This window comes from Parambassis ranga, chromosome 14 (assembly GCF_900634625.1).
Source record: "Parambassis ranga chromosome 14, fParRan2.1, whole genome shotgun sequence".
Taxonomy (NCBI): Eukaryota; Metazoa; Chordata; class Actinopteri; family Ambassidae; genus Parambassis; species Parambassis ranga.
In genome coordinates this window covers 16,739,476-16,754,672 of record NC_041034.1, presented here as the reverse complement: position 1 = coordinate 16,754,672, position 15,197 = coordinate 16,739,476, and the positions used below count along the sequence as shown (strand labels likewise).

General features: G+C 41.8%; 1 protein-coding gene across 2 annotated transcripts in view; it reads left to right on the top strand.

Moving 5' to 3' along the window:
- The window catches only part of camkk1a (calcium/calmodulin-dependent protein kinase kinase 1, alpha a), a 49,534-nt gene that overhangs the window by 21,995 nt on the left and 12,342 nt on the right, over positions 1 to 15,197 (top strand). For both annotated transcript variants that reach the window (XM_028420947.1, XM_028420946.1), the window contains exons 3-10: positions 832 to 879; positions 1,662 to 1,715; positions 6,047 to 6,098; positions 6,626 to 6,759; positions 9,742 to 9,778; positions 10,082 to 10,103; positions 12,312 to 12,400; positions 14,102 to 14,301. In XM_028420947.1, the coding sequence (XP_028276748.1) occupies positions 832 to 879; positions 1,662 to 1,715; positions 6,047 to 6,098; positions 6,626 to 6,759; positions 9,742 to 9,778; positions 10,082 to 10,103; positions 12,312 to 12,400; positions 14,102 to 14,301 (636 nt within the window). The remainder of the gene's footprint in view (positions 1 to 831; positions 880 to 1,661; positions 1,716 to 6,046; positions 6,099 to 6,625; positions 6,760 to 9,741; positions 9,779 to 10,081; positions 10,104 to 12,311; positions 12,401 to 14,101; positions 14,302 to 15,197) is intronic.

Below are 15,197 nucleotides of genomic sequence, written 5' to 3'. Positions count from 1 at the left end.
CCCATCTTCTTTTTTTTTATCTCTCCCACTTGGTTATAATCCCTGCCCACAGTACTTTGCACCATCAGTTCACAACCTTCCAATCCACCAGCCTCACATCTCCTGCAGCACCAACAGTAATATCCAGTACAAGCTGCATAACCAGTATGTTATGTAACGCACTGTATCATGTCAGATTTTCTAAAATACATTGCCCGTCCAAGACCATGAGTCGGTGCTGCGCTCTCAGTACCACCTCTCATCCTGTAAACACATCCCAGAATCAAGCCTCGGGCTGTGGTCTGGCTCATGAGTCCCCGCCACCCCCGCCCGAAATAAGGGAACCGCGTTCAATCCATTTTCTCCTTCATTTTCACACTTTACATCCCTGTGCACATACTGCTCATTGACTTTACTCTCTGTGCCCCCACCTCTCAGGCTCTCTCCCTTCAAGACAGGCTCCCCACCACCATGCTCTCACCCTGCCTCACCCCCACCCCCCCCCCCCTCGTTCCTCCCCCTCTCTGTCCTGCTGTGGTCTGCTCTCCTCTGCTATGGCCCTGACTGACTCCGTTCTGTAGCAGTGGTTGCTATGGAACTGCAAATCAGCCATTTAAGCAGTAGCACTCTAATGGATTTCCAGACAGTAAACAGAAAGTACAGACTGCATCGTTACCTACATCTCCCAAATAAATGACTTTCAGCACACACACACAGACAGACACACAGAGCAGGAACATGTTGTTCCTGCATCAAAGGCAGTCCTGTATCTCTTCGCTTTAGATGGTGAAAGCGTCAACTGTGTTTATGCTGATGGATGATCCCATGTTTGTTTTCTTTCTTTCCTTACAGGACTGTATCCGGTTGAACCAGTATAAGCTGAAGAGTGAGATAGGAAAGGTGAGTATGTCTGTGTACACATTTTGTTTTCAGTGATGCTATTTCATATTTCTTTAGAAGTTGCTGTTGAAGGAACTCCTCAGTGTGATACTTTTTTGTAGTCATTTTAATATTCTCTGTCAGGTCAGGCTTAAACCAGAACATCACTGATAACAGTTGGTACATATGTGCATATTAGCATTGAAGATTTTTTTATATATCACGTGTAAAGTGCAGCTAAAGTTGAAGGTAATGTGAGGATCATCAAAGTCATTAGGATCCATTCTCCAGTGAGCAGCTCTACAAAGTGAATATGGGACAGTGGAGAGATTTCCTTTGGACAGACAAACCAAAATCACGCCATCTGGAGGGGCTGTTGCTGGCATGACAAATGCCAAATGTTTAAACACGTGTCACAAGTCATATTCAGAAAGAATGTGGACTCCACATGGTGGAATTCATTCTGACAACAAGTGTGGTGCAGCATGGAATATGTTAAGCTTAACCTCTGAGACACAAGACAATTAAAAGACACCGTTGTCATCACATCTGTCAAACCTGCGTGTGTGGGAGCAGCCATTCTGCGCTGCCAAAGAATAAAAATGTTGTTTTTGAATGGAAATGGTGCTGCCTGGAATCATACTGTCAGTATGGTGCGGCCGTCTGTTCCCTAAGTGATGCATTAGACATGTTTACAGAATCTCTCAGCACTTATGAAATACTTTGTTTTAATGCAGAGCTTTAGCGCAGAACTTTGGTACAGTATGAAAGTATTTGAGTCTTGTGTTCTGCTTGTATTGCAGGGCTCCTATGGTGTGGTAAAACTTGCCTACAATGAAGATGATGACAAGCATTATGTAAGTCAGCAACTTCTTTCTGATTAACCTTTCTGCTGCATTCCCTCTGCTGCACAGCCACAGTCCTCTTTTCATCAAGCCTCTTAGCCTCTATTGTCTAGACACAGGGCCAGTGCTATTGATTTTTTTCCCCTCTTGCTCCATGTTGCCTAGCTGTGTGTTTCATCCCCTCAAATTGCATCAGTTGCCGTGGAAGAAACTTGGAAATGAAAGTGGCTTCTGCTGCCATTTAAAGTGCATCCAAGACCTTTTTATCTGTCTTCAGAGAAGCGCTGCTGTTGCTATGTATATCAGCTGCTCAGAGGTCAGCTCACAAGGGAGAGGATATCTGGATAGAAGCCACGAGCACACTGACTGACACTCAAGGTCGCTTCAGGCTTTTAAAACAAGGTGATTTTGTTAAAAGCTCGGCAACCTCAGCCCCTCCGAATGTAAGCTGTGTTCTGCCTTAACATAACTAAGCTGCCCTGTACAGTAGCAACAATGAAAGTGTTTGGGTGAGTCATGTGGATCAGCTGCCAACTCTGGATGGATTTAAGATGTACTTTTGATCTGAAGCCAGTAATAGCTGGGAGCTAAACACAACCTAATATCAAAATGGGAGCTTGCACAATGTAGCAATGCAGGATGGTAAACAGCAGGATGTTTATTGAAGGACACATCCGAGCCCTTTGTAAGTGTGAAATATTATAACAAGGGAATGCTTATATAAACCTGAAGAAGTGCAGAGCTGCAGACACACAGCACAATGCAGCAGTGTCATAGAAAGTACACTTAGACACTACCAGATTGCAGCAACAAGTGCTACTGCTGTCCAGAAAGAGGTTTATCAACATTTTAATTAAAATATCTGTCTTATAATTTCTCAAACTGATACTGAAAGTACTGAACAAAGGGCTTGCTCTGCAGTTTAAATTTCAGTTGGCATTCAATGTTCCCTTCTTGCATGGAATGTTTTGTGATTGCAAGATGTTGCTGAGCATTTATTATTAGAGACAGATTAGGGAACGTGAACACTCCAGTGGAGCCCTGTGAGTTTTGAGGTAATCCAGTTTTCATTTTATCAAAATATGGCAAAATACAGATGGGTAGAATAGAGAATGATAGGGGATCAATGATAAAGCCCTGAGGGACACCCTGAGGCATCTCAGGGTATGACAGAGAGGAACTGATCCTGAGCGATATCTTTGATGCCAAAATATTTTAGAGAGCTGATTAAGACACTGTAGTGACACCGTGTCAAAGACTCAGGACACTGAAATTCTCTGGAAACGTGTGTGGCCAGCTTCTCAGGAACGCATGCTTGATGCTGAAGCTGTTGGTTCTCTGGAACACTTTTGAACATCTTAACAATTTCTGAAAGTTGAACAACGTTATGCATGCCTTTTGGATTGATTATATTTCTTTCTTTTTTTGGACAATTGGTTTCAGCTCTCACCCACCATCTGTCCTGATCTCCCTCCTGTAAAAACATGCCCTTCTATGTGCACATGCATGAAATCACAGAATGGTCTCAGGTTTGCAGTGCATCAGTCTACATTTAGTGTTCTGGTCTGGGTTTCTGTAAAAGCATGCTTATATTCCATGCTGATTGTTAACAAATGGTTACCTTCCTGGACAGACTCGGGTGGGGGTGTGGGTGGGGGCGTTATTGCAGGGCAGCTCAAATGACAGACGCTTCTGAAATAACAGTGACAGAAATCAGGAGAGGAGGCGATGAGTAATGGCGGTATAGAGCGGTGATTCTATTTCCTGGCTATCTGAATTGGCATCACATAAAAACTGATTGGATTTTTGGATGCAGTGGATCTGCAGTGTGAGCCCATGTACAGTGTGCACAACACACACACAGGAAAGATAATGTGTAAACAACATGGCAGGCTCTGGTATATTTAGGAATAGAATAGGCTGATGTGGAAAAGAAAGTTACTTTGGGGTCACCATTGAGATTTAGGGTAAAAATCTCTCAAAATAGTCTCAGCTATTCTACTTTTAAATACAAAAATATCATTTTCAAGTGTGTGTTTGAGGCCCTTATTTCCATTTCAGCACATTAGTGAAGGCGCTTGAAACGTGCATATGTTTCTTGTGGCGCCCTGCGTCGTATAATTACTGTGACTGGCAGGAGTCCAGTTGTGGTGATGCTGTTTATCGGCATGATGGGGGGCCACAGTAAACCAAACTCAGGCCTTCACTTCACTCAACTCCCTTTTTTTAATTGGTGCAGTGATGAATATAAAGAAGTAATTATCAGCAGATATTTTCTCTCAGAAGCAGAGGCGAAGTATTTACTTGTCTTTTATTTGCTTAATGAGGGCCTGTCTCTAAAAGCCACTTTCTGAGAAAAGCCTGAAGATGCATAAATGCAGCATAGATACAGATAAGTATATCAAATCCTGAATATGACTAGGCTTAGTATTAAGTAAGTAATTAGCCTTGTATTGTGTAATTTAATGTGTGGCACTAAATTTGGTTAATTGCATCTTGCCCGATGACACATCATGGCTTAACGCATGCTTAAAGGCTGACAACAAAAATCGATAGAATGAGGTGGACGGTGACTGTAACTTTTTCTCCAGACTTTGACCCAGGAGGCTCGGGTTCATGTCCCTTGTGTGACTGTGGCTTTGTTTTATTCAAGTGTTTCAAGGGCCGTCTGCTTCAAGGCTGCGAATGTCACCTCACTGTCAAAACAAAACACGCTTGACTTTATGTTTTGTTTTCACCTACAGTTCAGTTTATGTTGTAAATCATCCTGGCTAGGATAAGGCATTCAAACCACAGGCCTGGAAGCTCTTTGAACGTTACAGGCTGGTAACTGCAGATATGATTGATACCATGAAACAGTAAAATCTTTATTATTAGCATTAGCCTGCCCTATTACTTGGCGGATGTTATCGTCAGCCGTTCCTACACAGAATCCAGTCTATATAGCCTCCAGATTACTTTCAACAGGTCCTCTCACTCAGTATACAGGTCAAAGTTCATTTGTCAGGTAGCATATTCCTCAATAGAGTGTAGTGGTGGTCAGTAGGGAGGGACCCACAGTTTATTTTTGAAATAACACCATCATCCAGCTTTGCTGCCGACAAACCTGTGAAAGTTATATCCCTCAGCCTTTAGGTCTTAGCAAAGTAAAGGTGTTGCACAGAAGTCTTGTTTACTTGCAAAGCCTCAGCAGTCTACAGATTAGAGTGATGAAAACATCACAAAGGACTCAGTGACGCAGTGAGGAAACAATATCTTACTTGCCTCGTCTTATCTTCCACCTCACAGAAAGTCTAGTTGCTGCTGTGGCTCGTTTGACTGCCTTTGATCAGCAACACGTATGCAGTGGTGCGTGTTGTTCGCAGTTACTCTATTGCCATGCTTTGTCAAAAGGTAAAATACAGCCTTTTATAATGTAAGGTTTGGTAAAACAAAACAAAGCCAGGCTGCTTTTAAGATGGAAGGTGTTACGACTGTCTTCCATCCCCACAGTGATGGTCAGCATTAATCTGTGTAATGACGACATGAGTTTTGCAGACTAAAGCTGCAGTAATTCTGAATGTTGTTGGACAGGTTTTTTTTTAAATGTTTGATGACTGTGTCGCCAAGAGATGCTTCATTTCCCCACATTAACCACCCTCCTACAAGTCTACACAAACACACACGCACACGGCCAGCACACCATGGAAACTGTGTACAGGAGGAGGATCTGCTTTCTTGCCAAACCTGGTTTCTGCACTGTCATAGCCATGGCGACCAGGGTTTTAAAAGAAGCCAGTGAGCTGTTCATCAGCAGCACAGTTGGAGGTGTTGAAATAGTAGAAAAGCTCGCCATAAATTAATAATCACCGATATCACATTGGCATTCTGACAGCGTGGTGGTGAATTTTATTTATTTTCCGTCTTCTTCCTTTGCCTGACTTCTCTCTCTCTCGCTCTCTCTCTCTCACACACACAGTTGTCCTTGAGAAACCAGTTGATGCTTTCTTTTTTCCCATGAAAGATTCAGTGTCCTCAGAATGAAATGTTCAGAAACTCTCCTGACCTTTTACAAAGGAGAAGAAAAGAGATAACACGCACGCTTAAACGTTGATGTTTCCCTCTTTGATGTATGCTTGTGTTTGCGCGCTGCTGAAGGTTGCATCAGAAATTTAATTTCTCGATAAATCTTCAGGGTGTATTTATTTATTTTATTTTATATGAGCTGTAATGTTCTGAACTGCCCTGCACTGAGATGTAAAAATCAAGATTTGGAGCTTTTTAAATGTTGGAGTATTGTTGCTACTTTGTGTAGTTCACATACATAATAACTGACTGGATGATCTCTCTTTTACCTTTACCAGGCTATGAAGGTGGTGTCCAAGAAGAAGTTAATGAAGCAGTGTGGTTTCCCACGTGAGTCTTGTTGTGTTGTCAGCAGCAGCTCTGTTTTTCCTTAGATATGATTAAAGTTTGATCATCGTCTCAATACTGTATTTATTGTTTAACCTTAGGAGGCACACTTCAGTCTGTTTAAATGACTGTTGAATAATACTTTACAGAATTACATCAGTCTTCTTTTTAACCTATTTGAATTAAAACTTTATTTTGTTCTGTAATTGTTATTTAAAATTTTCATGAGTGCACGTTATCAGAGTTTACTTTTAGATCTGCTGATAGTTTTTCAGGCTACCTGAAGTCATTTACACAGAAACATGCAAAATCGTATCAATGTAAAAACAAATCATGATAAAATCGTGACCATGATTTTATCATTAAAGAATCGTGATATAAAATGTTTGCCATATCGCCCACCCCTACCAAGTACTAAGACGTTCAAAAAGGAAGACGAACCATAGTTATCATTTTGCTAATAATAGTTACTAATAATGAGTTATTTCATCACTTATTTATTGTCCCTGCGTGTGTGTGGCTGTCTGCAGGCCGTCCTCCTCCTAGAGGACCAAAGGCAGCCCAGGGAGACCAGCCCAAGATCTTAGGACCCCTGGAAAGGGTCTACCAAGAAATCGCCATTCTTAAAAAACTGGACCATGTCAACATTGTCAAGCTGGTGGAGGTGAGAGTTTATTTATGTTTTGGCAATAGTGAATCAGGTCATCTGCTAGGTTAGGTAATGCATACATTGATCAGTCCCCCCCCCCCCACCTGTCAGCATTGTTCATTGTTCAACGTTCCCACTGTCGTTTGTGCTGCTTGGAGTGTGTTCTTTTTGTTTGTTGGTTAATTTGGAGTGATATATCATCATATATCATATCATTTTATGTCGGAACAAAAAGGTGGATAAACTCTGAGCTGCCAGAGAGCAGGTGGGGACTGTATGAGATGGGTTCACTCACCTGCACATTTATTACACTTACGATGATTTATTCTGGAAAAACAAAAGCTTCCTCCTCTGTAAATGGATTCTGAGATTTTCAAACTGCGTTGGAAACTTTTGATGATGGATGGATGGACTTTCAGCCTCCGCAGAGGCGGCTGTTGAGGAAAGATGATAGCCATCGTGACTCAAGATGCACGCTGTTCCCTTGTGATATTATCAGAGTGTTTTTCAATCCTGGCCAGATGGCGGGGGCACGCCATCATGGTCGGGAGTTGAGCCTGGGCAGTCAGTCAGTAGGAAAGCAGTCTGGCTTGCTTGGGTAAAGCGTGTGCCAGAAATACAGTTTTTAAGTAAAAGTGGAGTACCTCTGCTCCTGTGTGCTCACTCCAGCAGACAAGACACACACACACACACACACACACACACCACAATTCATTTGTCCGCCCTCACTCTCACTATCATAATGGGCATATGTGGGCAATGTGAAACCTGCTCTGCCCCTCCATATCTCTCTCTCTCTCTCACACACACGCTCTCTGTTCATCCATCTAAATGGGCTGTGCTTGGGTCAGGATCACATTCATTATGGGTCTCCAACTGATTCCTGTGAGACTGCAGTCCAGTCCATCTAATTATGAAGTTTTTCTCTCGTTTTGCAACATTAAAGCCCACGCCGAGTGGAACAGATTAAAACTGATGAAAGTGATACGGTCATTTGTCACAGATGGTTGAGAAGAGGCCGGCCTCATTCTCACCAAGGCGCTGCAGTTGTTATGAGAGGAGACACTTTTATTAAAATCCCAAACTCAATTTATGTCATTTCCCTAAAAGTCAAGTTAGCCTTTTAACGCATGGCGTCACTGCATTTTTCAGCAGCTGCGGATGAAGTGACTGAACTTCCAATAGTCTGCTGCACAGCAACACAAGCTCTTTTACAGCAGCTTTTTGTAATGAAAAAGAAAAATAGTGTGTACAGTGTTTATGTGAGTTCACTGTATTTGTAAACATTTACAGCCTGATGTGGGTGTATCGTGTCCCAGTTGCTTTAGAGGTGATTTCCTGCCCTTGTTTTTCAGCACAGTGTGTCCTTGCCGGTCAGTTACCTGATCTACCGTCATTTAAATTCACCAAGACGTTGTATACACACACGCGCGCGCGCTCCAGGCGGACTGTGGAAGCAGAAGAATGAATGTGCTGTGAGGTCCGGTGGGAACGCCTGTTTTTATTAACCCAGCCAAGGCTGGATTATTAGCCCTGAGAGCTCCATGCTTACTCTGTTAACTGCTTTTTGTGAAAGTGATTAAATATTTGTGGATATATCTCCACTAAAGCTCAATAATTACATAGAAAATCCATCTTAAGTTGGCCCTGCGTCTGTCCCACTGATAGTACATTGCATTCCTGTTACTGGTCACAATGGAACAAGTTTTAGTATGTACTTTACATGTACTAAAATAATAGAATGCCATGTCCATATTAAATCAATATACCGGTATATAAGGAACTGTATTTGGAGTATGTGAGATAACACATTATGGTTTTTAAGTGGGTGGGTCAGAACTTTGGACGTTGTGTGAACATAAGTTGCCAAATCTCCTGTGACCGTGCTGTTGAGATGCAGTCGTGCTCTTTAACCATATTTAACAGTCTTTTTATAACACACACTTCCCACCAATGTCATATTTCATCATTTGTGGAGAATCCTTTGTTCTCACAGACATCAGCAGACGCTTCCTGTCTCTTCTGGTGATGTCTGCCAGTTCTTCACTGAGACACCTTCAGCTTTTTTTTTCTGTCTTTCATCTGGTCGAATGGAACGCAGCACATTCAGAATACTCCGCCTCTTCACAGCAGTGCGCCTATTTGGTTGATAGTGGTAATGATAAAATGTCATCATTTGTTTGTTAAATGATTTAAATGTTTAAAAGGAGTTTGCATTTTATGAGAGGGCGTAAATGATACTATAATATCTAAATATAATATCTCTGATGATTAATATCATACTCTGCATTTAGTAAATGTGTGAGGGTATGATGGTAAGTGTGAGGAATAAGTATGAATTACATATTGGCCTCACAGTATTTTGTGATTCTGAGTCTTCCCTGGATTGTTAACAGGGAAGCGTGTTCACCTACCGGTCCATTCTGGGAAGCATTCTTGACTCCCATAAAGGTCTTTATTCTTCCCCATGCTCATGCTTTTCCTCTAATCCCTTAGAGCTGTTGTACATATTCTCTACTTTTGTTATGCTCTTTGAGAAAGTACCCATGATCGGTTGAATCCAGCCTGTTAACAGACAGATGCTTCATCCAGTCACCAGCCAAGAAGACATCTCTCACACCATCACACTTCAGTCAATTACAGGCTGCATGTTCCCAGAATACGTTTTAATCACAATAAAAAAAGACCCAGCAGTCCACTGTTACCCCGGGGACCCATTATTCAACTGACTGTGTACCTGGTCAAGTGTCGACTGCAGAGATGTGAATTTGCACAAATCATGCTGAGCTGGTGTTTTTAAATTACAGCTCTCACTGGTGTCCTGCCTGTGGAGAAGTAGAAGCTGCTTTCTTAGGGAGGACAGAGGGGAAAAAAAGACAAAATGTATTTTTTAACCAACCCTGACTGGATTTATTACATGTTTTTTATATTTACATCTGTCTGCATGTGCACAAGGTTTTGAATTTGGACACTCATGTTGTAATGTTACTGTTGCAGGTGCTGGACGATCCGTCGGAGGACAACCTTCATATGGGTATGCATGTTCTGTTCTCTTCGTCTGAACCCTTCCACTTTCTGCCTTTAGCGCTTTACACATATGCCACCAACAAGTGTTGGTATAATTTATTCAGACTCCCTCCACACCACCCCAGGGCTCACACATTATGCAGAAACCTTCCATAAGCAGTGCCAGGTCACAGCCAGAGGACACCTGTTAGTGTCAAACGTCAAACCCTGTATGAGCTAATTCACTTCTCTTTGTGCTGCGGTCAATCAGCAGCTGAATGAATGAAATGTTTGGGCTTACATGTTCCCTCTCCCTCCTTCTCTCCGACAGTGTTTGAGCTGATGCGTAAGGGGTGAGTACAGAAGATGTTCTTTTTATCCTTAAATAATTTAGGGCTCACCCCCCCCCCCCCCCCCCCCCCTCTGTTCTTCTGCCTTCACCTCCTCTCCTCTCCACCCCTCTGTCCCTGCCTTCCTTACTCCGAGCGGGCTGTTTGTTCCATCCCAGGCTTCAAAGGGATTCATAATGTTCTTAGGTTTTCACAGCTATTACCGGTGGCAGGCAGCCTTGTAAGTGTTTCAGGCCCTGATGCATGAACTGTTTCTTCCTACACTGCTCAGAAATTGTGATGATCTAATGATGTGAGACCTTTTTTTTTGTTATTCTAAGTGAATGGAGGTTGGAGGAGGGAGTTGGTGGTATCATTTAGATAAGTGCATAAATATATCATACTCTCCATTTTGTATAAAAAGATGAGGTTTTTGACAGTGAAAGTGTTTTCTCTCATGTTGCCTCTGCAGACAATTGAGCTGATTAATACAGCTGCACAGTTGCAATAAGCACTTCTCATGCTTTTGTGCATGAGATGCAGTTAAAAGTGGCACTGCTGTACTACCACTTCTGTGTATGTACTGCGCCATCATTAACTTTACAGTGCAAAAAAATGGTGAGTGCTGGGGTCGCTGCTGCTGCTGCTGTAGTATTTATGCCTACTGCCTCGCTGCTGTTATAATTATGAGGTTGCAAAGTAATAGATTGGCCGATATAAAGTCATTTATCAAACAAAAATATGACTGAAATTTGCAGTGTTTATAACACATTGAAAAACTTGAATGTATTTTTTAAGGTGATATATAGTGGTTTCAGTTTCTTACTATAATAATAGGAAACCCAGTGGGTCTCAATTATGGAATCGATTACTTGAAAGACAAAGCAGACAAAGAAAGATATTTACTTAGGATGAACAAAACTTAGGCTTGTGGTTAAAAGGCATTGTTTCACAACTCGACAAAGAGCATTTGTTTATTCAGACAATCCGTGTTTACTCTGACTGAAGAGCTGTCGATTCAGTCTGTTACTGCGCTGGTAGCGGGAGCTTCACAGTACTGTGTTATTTTAAATAGACACACATATTGATTTTGTAAAGACTGAATCGGTTTGTCAGATGTGACACATTTGTAGGCCTGAGAGATATCAGGCTTTCTTTCTTTCTGCATGAAAGTGAGGTTTAGCTTTTTTATGCTTCTTTTCTAAAATGTGCTAAAGGAAGAATAATACACTGAAGAAACCCATCAAACATTACAAAGTGCCTTGTAAAAGTATTCACCACCCTTTTCTTTCTATCAGTTTAAATTACAACCTTTATTTAAATTGAGAATATATATTTATATATATGAGTGGCAGACTGTATTTTTTACAGTCTTTTTTCAAGGTTCTGCAGCAGCAGCGTGCTGTTTGTGCAGTGAATTGATTTGGGGGAATGGTTGTTTTAAAAGTTGTGTGAATATCAACAGTTTCTGAAAATCTTAGCCCAACTGAATAGATGCACACCCTTAAACCACCCATTTCAATTTCAGTTAGTGAGGCAACAAACCAGGAAAAATGCCAAGGGGGTGAATACTTTGCAATCAACCAATCACATTGCAGCAGCTGGTGAGGACGACCTGCTGATTTCCAAAGCGATCATCAGAGCGGGGGAAAGAAAGGGAAAGAAAGAATTTAACCATCTCTTGTCCCAAAGAGAGAATATACTCAGTGAGCAGCAGTTCTTCTGGGCAAAGTGCCTCATTGATGAGCTGAGAGAAAAGACAACAGGTCTGCAAAAGAGTATTTCTGAATGCATGCATACCAACCATGAAGCAGATGAGCTGCAGCGGCAGCAGAATGCCCTGGCAGCCTCCTGACAGCTCAAAACAGCAGACCGAGGCTACAATTCACACAGCTTAGTCAATGTTGGAAAACAGAACATTGCAAAAATGTTGTCTGGTCTGATGGGTCTCAATTTCTGCTGCCACACTGAGCCATGGTCAGCTCAGAATGTGGTGTACAGGAAAGCGTAGATCCAGCCTGCCTTGTATCAGTGCTTCAGACTGTGATATTGTGTGTGTGTGTGTGTGTGTGTGTGTGTGTGTGTGTGGGGGGGGGGTGTTTATAACCATGGGATTGTTGCTGTATATTGCTTGTAGATTGTATATTTTACACAATTTGAACACTGTGTGCATTTGTGTGCTGCCTGTGTGTCCGTTTGTCCTCCACCCTGCCTGCCTGCTTGGATCTGTAGTCCGGTGATGGAAGTGCCCACAGATAATCCACTGTCAGAAGAGCAGGCACGCTTATACTTCAGAGACGTTATCCTGGGCATAGAGTACTGTAAGTACCTCACACATATAAACTGGCTGTGAACCCTCTCTGTGAAATGTTTAAGTGAAATGTTTTTCTAGTGATTCATTTTCTCATGTGCATCTAAAGAGCTAAAAGCAGTTTATATGACATTTGTTGTGGCCAGGAAAGTAAAATGAATCCCTTTATGTGTGAAAGGTTTGGCTGGGACATTTGGATTTCTCTCCTACAGTATGCTTTTCTTGATATAGTGCTGTTTTCATTTGATATCATGAGGAACAAAGTGTTGTTAACCCTCCGCTCTCACGCCTGTGGGCTACGGCTGCACTGCTGTCCGCCTCATCAGCCTCTGTTCAGGAGATCAGTTTCAGCAGGCCATGAGCCTAATGACATTAATGCTGCCTCTGCTCTGCCTGAGCTTTGTGGTCCGTCTTGAAAACAAGACTGCAGAGACAAACCTGCATGTTCAGATTGATTGCCTAAATACGGCTTTTAATATAAATGATTTAGCTCTAAAACAATTATCTATATTAAATAATAAAGTTCATGAGCAGATAAATATTGAAATCATTTGTCCGAATCTGAATTACAAAAGCTGCAGCTCAAAGCTATTTCAGTAGCATCTTTAACTTCTGTATCAGAAAAAGGTTTCAAATTGTAAAATGGCATGGACAGCTACCAGCATGTTGTTTAAAAGCTCAGAGGAAATCAAATACTGCTTGTGTTGTTTGCAGCATCTACTTTTTGACTTGAATTAGTTAGCGGCATGCTAACTGTGTAGCCTTTTTGTCTGCCAGCTTACAGATGCTAACAAGCTAAATCAGGGAGAGCTTTGTTGAAGAGACACAAGGCTTCTGATCATAATATAAAGAAAATATCTGAAGTATGAAATAAGCAACTTTTTATCTTTTTATTTCTAATGTGATGAATGTTAAAATTATTGAATTAATATTGAACGTTTAAGGCCTCCATGATTAGCTAAATATTCACATATTAACACGAGCACTCTGTGTGGCCATCATTGACATGTGCTTCTTATTTCATCCTTATTAGTGCAACAACATTTAATTACCGTGGCATTTTAATGAGTCAAGTGCCTTTATGTTTCCTCAGGAAAAAAAGGCACCACTTATCCAATCAGTGGAGTGTCCGCGGCTCAGCTCCAGACAGCTGTTAAGTGTTAAGGCTTGGGGATGTATTTAACTTTCAGTCTTATGTGACCTTCAGCTCAGAGCCGTCACATAATTCACAGTGCTGCAATCCAAACAGCCAAAGCAATGATTTCTCCAAGACCTGTAATCTTATATGGATTAGTATATTATAAACTGCAGCGTTTTTATTTCATCACCTGTCTGCTTCCAAATGGATGTTTCTGTTCCTCCCTTCGTTTCCTGTGGATGTTCATATTCCTCATGGTATAATTATGATCGTTTTGGCAGGCCCTGACCATCCATCTGACACCATCTTGCTTCATGACAAAGTAATAGTGGCCTAGTTTCCAAAAGACAAACAGAAATAGGAAGAAGTTCTATTTACTGTGCCAGGTTGGCATGACATTTACTGAGTTCATTCACAGCTTGTTAGGGGTAAAAGCTTTTTTATTTTTGAGAGCACCCTGAGCACAGCTTCAGTTTCTGTCTCCACTGATTGGGGTCCAAGAAAAAACAAATCCCCAGGATATTTTCGTCGTGGTAAAAGTCTGATAAATGACTTTCTCTTTCTTATCCTCAGTGCACTACCAGAAGATTGTCCACCGTGACATCAAGCCCTCCAACCTGTTGCTGGGTGACGACGGCCATGTGAAGATAGCAGACTTTGGAGTCAGCAACCAGTTTGAGGGCAACGACGCTCTGCTGTCCAGCACTGCTGGAACGCCTGCGTTCATGGCACCGGAGACCCTGTCGGATAAACGCAAGAGCTTCAGCGGGAAGGTGAGTTACCTGTGACACCACCAGCATTCTGCTCTGTATCTTTGGTGTGTGCTGTAAAAGCTTGAACTGTTGACTTTCTATATATGGCTGGAAAATCTGAGATTTTAGACCTGTCAGCATCCAAAGAACAAATGATCATGTGCGCTTAATAGGATTAATAAATAACCCCAAGATACAGAAATGCGTAGATTTAACTGAGTCCACCCTGCTTAATGTCTTAAAGTGATGGAGACACTGTTATTACTGTGATAACAGAACTTCATATATTTTATTGTTCTGATGTGCACATACTGCGATCAATGTAAAAGAGGAGACGGGAGTTAATCAATAAACCTTTACAGTAAGCTTCAGGTGGCCTGCCATCATATTCTCATCTCAGCCATGTTTCCTCTGTGAACAAGGCAAAGTGATTGATTTGCTTTTCATGTCTATAAAGAGAGGCCAGAATAGAACATTTGATTGCAGACAAAAAGCTATCAGACCATAAGAGCCCTTCAAGTGCCTCAGCCTGCTGTTTTCTGAAGTTTTAAGGAAATGTGTGCAGTTCCTGTGCTCCTTTCTCTCTGATTAGTCTTGCATTCTTCCAAATTTGGATTTGGCTAAGTCAGGTTTGGAGGAGCATGTAAATGAGCAGTGAAGTCTTTAATATCTGTCATTCATATGTCATGTAAACGCTCTCAGTTGTCAGGCTGAGCAGCCATTGCAACATGTTGGTCTTCACCATCTGCGACAACATGGGTGAGGTGGACTGCACTGGTTCAGAAGGCTGGTTTAATTATTCTGTATCTACCAAGAAGTAGAAATGGATTTCCAGTAGAGCCACAGAGAGAGAGAGAGAGAGAAAGAGAGAGAGAGAGCCTCTCTGTCTGATCACAGGAATCCATCTTCTGTGTATC